The sequence below is a fragment of the Coffea eugenioides genome, chromosome 11, assembly GCF_003713205.1.
Source record: "Coffea eugenioides isolate CCC68of chromosome 11, Ceug_1.0, whole genome shotgun sequence".
Classification (NCBI taxonomy): domain Eukaryota; kingdom Viridiplantae; phylum Streptophyta; class Magnoliopsida; order Gentianales; family Rubiaceae; genus Coffea; species Coffea eugenioides.
The window spans coordinates 40,066,167-40,072,694 of NC_040045.1; the positions used below are offsets into that span (position 1 = coordinate 40,066,167).

The 6,528-nt window shown below is 36.3% G+C and overlaps 1 protein-coding gene across 1 annotated transcript; it reads right to left on the reverse strand.

Annotated features, from left to right (window-relative positions):
- Positions 1 to 1,544: 1,544 nt before the first annotated feature.
- On the reverse strand, positions 1,545 to 5,703 carry LOC113753561. Its single transcript, XM_027297746.1, has 6 exons — positions 4,902 to 5,703; positions 4,117 to 4,328; positions 3,058 to 3,352; positions 2,886 to 2,971; positions 2,699 to 2,790; positions 1,545 to 2,456 (listed from the first exon to the last, which is right to left on the reverse strand). The coding sequence occupies exons 1-6, from the start codon at positions 5,205 to 5,207 to the stop codon at positions 2,224 to 2,226; spliced, it is 1,224 nt and encodes a 407-aa protein (XP_027153547.1). The 5' UTR covers positions 5,208 to 5,703; the 3' UTR covers positions 1,545 to 2,223.
- Between the last annotated feature and the right edge of the window lie 825 nt (positions 5,704 to 6,528).

The window sequence follows — 6,528 nt, forward strand, 5'->3', positions numbered from 1 at the left end:
CACTATATATTCGACATATAATACGTCACCGTAATGAAAAGCTACAACAATTCATGTCATAATTCTCTACATTAGTGCGTAAAAATACCAACACGAATATAAAAGTTTAATTCAATTTAAGTTCTTCATACTCAACTAATGAACAGTTAAAATTAATGTTAATGTACATAATGACCTTAAATGATTTACGACTTTACCATAATGCCTTTTTTTCTCCTTTACTTCCCATGAATTTATTACTTTACAGAATATACAGATTTAAGAGCTTTTAAGAAAATTTCCTCAATGAACAACCTTCTTTGGCCTTTTCGTTTTTCTTTACCAAGGTCATTCTTTCTCACATTGTGTCACAGACTGTTTCTAATCATCTAATCAAGTTTTATCGATCACAAAATAAATGCCTATTTGATATATCAATTGGCCTTAATGTCATAATTACAAGTAACTGTTCATCATTACAGGAAATTTTCGCAACAGTTATTTTCCGTTAATCAGTTATTAATACTTAATTGTGCTCTAATTTTTTCGAATCGTGCTGAGATATTGAGTTTTCTATTCAGCCAAATACCTTAGGGTAATATGAGTAATTTCCTCCATGTGAACGTAAGTACTTGCATCACAATTCTAGCTACAGAAGGAAGATCAGGTGTAATTTTACACAATCTTAAGGGAGGCCAGGTGAAAATTCATTTATGTGAACTCTTGGAAGTCCAAAAGTTTTAGCTTCCAAACCCATGCCTAACCAAATGATTATTTCAGCACCTACGGTCAAGCAACCTTCCAAGTATGATTCACTCTTTGAGTCTTAATTGGGAGCTGCATCGCTAAACAGCCAGCTCCTCGGGCCAAAGAACACAAAACCAAAACAATAGCTCCGTCTTCTATCAAGTGGCGGACACGGCCATTGAATAGAACGCATTTGCACTTCAGCTTCAACAGCAGAACCATTATTTTTAAGTCACAAGCTAATCTTAAGCATGTCAGCTATCAGAAAAATCTGATAAAAACATAAGAAAGGATGCGAGGAAGCGCCAACGAAACACCCCCCACAATGTAGACCTCAAATGTATCACGCTACGCCCTCTGACATTTGCCCAGAGTTAACGATATTCCTGCCAGACGAGCTCTTCTTGCACAATTTTTTCCGCCAGGTTCCTCAATTAGTAAATGACTCTTTCATCTAGCAGCCATTGCCAGGCATTGATGTTAATAAAATTATATCGCCCTTATACAACTAAAACTCTTCTTCAACAAATTATCAAGACTTCAACTGCACTTTTAAGGACGACTACCATATAAAACAGGTAGACATACACAGAACGTCCCTCCAATACATCCGAGGGGATTGGGACACCAAGTGGTTTTTATCGCAGCCAAAGCAACCGTCAATCAACAAGCAAGAGTTGAACATCTAAAAGTATGGCATTCAGCCAGATCACATCTCCAATAAGAGCAAAAGTAAGTGACAGTTTAGGCTTCATATTTATCAAGCAACAAACAGCCAGTAATATGGTAAATGCAAAACCAAATTTCCAAACCATGTGTAAATCTAAAAAAGACTAAATAACGGGATATCTAAACATAAATTCATTAATCTACTACTTAAACAGTACAGTGAAGCAAGATATTCATGTACACAGGATGGGGTAGCTAAACTATAAGATCATTACACTTAACTATCAAAATCCCCTGAAAGGATAAAAAGCGTTAACATCATATATCATCTACCCAGGAGAATGGAGGAGTCTGCACTTTCAAAACCCTTAAGATGAAAACCAAAAGGGACGACAAAATTTGCTCATGCATCTGACCAGGCCAGCCAGCTTGCAGTCCCACTTCAGCTCTCTTCCTGACTACAACTTTGCTAACTTCTTTTCATCGCCTCCTCCCACTTACTTTAATGTCTCAGTTTTATTCTACATCTCAACCAACCATTATGTAGTGTTCTTGATCTATCCTTTTCTTTTTCTTTTTCTTTTTTTTTAATTCTATTTCATCTACTCTAAATTTCATATTCTTCTCTCTGTTTTTCCCTTTTTTTCCTCCTTTTTCTCGTCTTTTTCTCCTTTTTAATACTTGTAAATACTACAGTAAGAAGCTGGAGAAAACCTTGTAACTTTATTCCAAGAAATTCATAATTGGCCTAAAAATAAGCCGAAGCTGAATTCCATTTTCCCCTTTGGAATGTAAAATTTAAAACCAAAGGGTAGCAATCTCTTGATTTCACCTCCGGTGGAAGAAAAGGAAATCAGGATGATTGACTTGACGCATTGACACCCAATTTTCGGCATCCTGTAGGAGGTTGTTCAACAATTGGCGTTCAGATCCCCCATTGCGGATCCATAATGATGCTTTAAACTTGTAGTGAGCAAGACCAAAAACAGGCAACGAAATCTTGGGAACGCCGTCCATTTCGCCAGGATACGCAAGGGTTGGAGCAGGCACACTTTGAAACCCTGCAGGGAGTCCACAGGAGATCTAAAGGTCATAAACTAAAAAAAACAACACAACAAAAATCAGAGACAGTTTAGCTTCTTGGTTGACTATAGTCCAAAAATAGTGTCACTTAAAACACGTACAATATTCTATGGTCCATCCCATGGATTGTATACTAATATTCAAGCACAACTAGTCAAAATTTAAGTTTCAAATTTTCACATGTACAGATAACAAAGCAAAACTATAAAAGTTCAGCTACCTGTCATAGATGTATGAAGAGAATGGAATGTCAGAAAGCAAGCATCCAAATCTCGAAGAGTTGGCCCCATGGGTATCCTGTATATTGGATACCTAAAACAGTATGCAAACTTTACAAGTCAGAACTTCATGCATCACTCCACAAGTTGATGTGCCAAGAACAGAACACAAAACTACCACAACCATACCAGGCCACAGAAATCCAACTAGAAGAGAGTAGATCACAGCTTCTTAACGTCTTCAATTCAGGGAAGCGAAGAGCAAGCTGTGATATCTACATCATCATAAAACATGGACCCAAATAAGAGGAGCCAATATACCATCAAATAAGCCACTTTTTTAGGGAAGGAGAAGACAGACCTTGTCTGCTAAAGGCTCCCGACCATACGGCTGGTCACGCTCAAAATACTCAAACAACAAGGATCCTTGAGAACTCCCAGACTCACTTTCATCACTGGAAAAGCCTTCTTGAAAGGACAGTTGATTGTCTCTCAAAGACAACTGATCAATTCTAGGAGGGCCATTGATTGCCTGGCCACTGTAGTTCCTTTGCTGCTTTGAATAATTAATGCAACCACTCTCATGTTCATAGTCACTACTTCCATCACTACATGAATCCCTAAAATAGTCACCATCACTGTCTTCACCAAGTTGCCTATTGCACAAGCAAACAACAGATGGGCATTAAAAACTGTTACATTAGCAAGAAAAAGACACAGAGTCAAAAGAATACAGAAAGATAATCCTTCAATAATCATCATATCCCAATTATATTGGTTTTATTTTGTAGTGAATTCAAAAGGGCAGAGGAGCATATGCTTACTTCTTAGTAAACTATGACATTCTAAATAACACAATTTGTAATTGTACTCCGCATTAAATCAAAAGAAACCAATCCATGGATCATAAGAGAAGGTCTAACCTTCAAAAATCTGAACTAGCCAGACTTGTGCCAAATTTAAAAGTCATTCTTATAGCAACTATAGTTATACTATCAAAAGCATTATGTCACTTAACATCCTAGAGGTCAACAATATCTTGAGGCACAAAAGAGAGAGAAGTGAGGTTTATCTGAGATGCAAGAGGCCAGCCCTGCAGGTATACATAGAGCAAGACAAAGCAACATGGACTGCCATTGTCTCAAAACAAAAGCGTTAAGCTGAAGCTCAATTATCAGATAAAATATATTAATGTACATACGTCCAGTCCCCAAAATAAAGCTCCTTGACACACTGTAGAAATGAATTATCATGCAATAACTCCGTCATAAACCATTTTTCAGCTTGTTTCTCTATCAATCCCAAGACTGGCTTAGAACCGACAATCAAAATCAATCAGAAAAAAGTTTCCACATCACAACTGTCGAATGAACAGAAATTACTCATAACTAAAGCAATCTTTTGTCTTTGGGTTAAATACCTTGATTTGGCCAAAGATCTAGACGAGTCGCCATATAATTGAATGCCAGATAGATAGGGAACATAGTACTGCACCACACCATCACTGTCATTTAATATCAACGGTACTCCAGCACCATATGCACTCCATTCCCTGAAAGAGTCCCATAAATCACCAAGCACAAAGTAAGGCTGGAACTCCACGTCACACGTCCTCCATCCCCTCATTGTCGTCTGCAATTACCACAACTCCAATTAAAAACCCATAACGAGGTAGAACACCATGACCAGAATCAGGCTAGATACAAGAGTTCAACAATACACATAAACATCAAATAAGAATCCATTTGAACAATAATGACGCAAAAAATATATTATATTATATTTTAAAAAAATTGGAAGAATTGACAGGTAATTGGAAATGTAAGCTTATTTTACTATCCATGAAAAATGATGGCTACAAGTTTTCGGTTTGACTGGTAAAGTATTAGGTATTTATAAATGCACTTTGGTATACTTCTATTTCAACTCAAACATCTAATTTGAAATCATAAATCTTTATTTCAAACACAAAACCATATATGTTCTTAATTTTGGCCAATTAAAAGCCATTCAATTAGAAATCAAATATAATAAAGTATAAACCCATCTAAACCATCGACTCATTGATTTAACTAATACCATTCCTGGAAAACCAAAAAACAATCAGAAATTATAGCACACAATAGTTAAAACGACACTCAAGAATCCAAATAGACTGTTAGTCAAATAGCCTTAAATTAACTTGGAATTATGAAGATGCAAAACCTTAGAGAGATACTGAGCGGCAACAGAAGGAGTGATGGACAGCAAAAACCGTTCCAAATTACACGAAGGCCTCAATGCCACCTTTTTGGACAACTCCGCGGCTACTGATTTCTCCTCTCCGGTAGCTCCGGCGGGACTCTCAGCCTCCGGCAACTGTGGAGAATGGCTAACCGTAACATCACTCTGAGCTCTCCTCAAATTATCTTGATTCTGACTCTGATTCCGACTCCGGTGAGCCCTCGCCGCACTATAAAACCGATCTTCTCCATGTCTACTCCTATTAAATTGCAATCCAGCCCCCAACATCCTTTACAATACAAAACCCTAACAAAAAACTAAAATTTCGCGCTTCACCCCCTCCTTTAAACCCTATCAGTATCTTTACACCTTAATCTACCTCGGAAAAACTATGATTATCTCTAGATGATAACACTTCAGGCTTTATCTATCAAAATATCAAATTTAAGGAAATAAATCCAAGAAAGGCCAGAAATTGATAACTTTAGGAACGATTTTGGAGGTCGAATGAATAAAACCCTAGCAATGTTGAAATAGATCAAAATCGCAGGGTCGGGGAATCCCCTTGGATATATACGTAGTTGTGTGTATATATGCGGTGTGTGTCTGTGCGTGGGGGAATATGTAGATGATGAAGAGGTGAAGAGACACAAGGTCGAAAAAGGTTGTTGGGAAGAAGATGGAGAAATTGGGAATTGAATGAAGAGAGAGAAAAGAAGGAAGGATGGAGGAGCAACGCAAAGGTGTTCTGAAATGGAAAAATGGATGGGTAGGGAGAACTGGGCAGCAGTGGGGAAGAAGAAAACAAGTAATTTTTTTTTCTTTTTCTATTTTTTTTCTTTTTTGAGAGTTGCGTGATAATTTCGATAATAATGAATAAAGCATCTTTTCTTTTTATTTCTTTCCCTTTCTTTCACTCCAAAAGTTGCCTAAAAGTTCGAAATGTTTTGTAGAAGGATAAAGCTTCAAAATAATGTTTACATTTTTAGCAGTTTATAGAAAAAATGGATTGTAACGACTTGATGTATGTGATATAGAAAGGTAATTGAGAGATATTTTCATAAAAAATATTAAAATTTTTTGATGGAAAAATGCAATCCAAGCAAAGTAACAAATATCTTGTACATTATGCAAAATTTTTTTTGGAATTTTAGTGTTTGTCATCCTTTTTTCTACATTAGTACGAGTAAAAGTTGATGTCTTTTACGTTAATCATACCTTCTCTTTTATAAGATAGAATGATCTTTAGGCCATGATAATTTGTTATTTCTTTAGTTGAATGCTTTTCAGGTTGGTAATAATTGGTTTTTGGTTAGGGATTTGGAAAACTTTGAATATATTAGATTCTAAAGTAGACATTTTCACAGTTATTGTTACTTAATCTCATTGATTGTAAAGGATGGTGCTCTTTCATCTTCATTTAAATCTAGCATATTTTAAAGAATCAGCCATCTTGTAGTTTGATGAAAATATTAGTAGGCATTAATTGTCTCATCATGACATGGGTAATTTTTTTTTTTTTTTTCAGGTTTGGAAGGGCATCTCGAAATCACCCAAACTAATTCATAGAGTTTCTACCTTACTGTAATTACAGACAACCAGTCTCAGC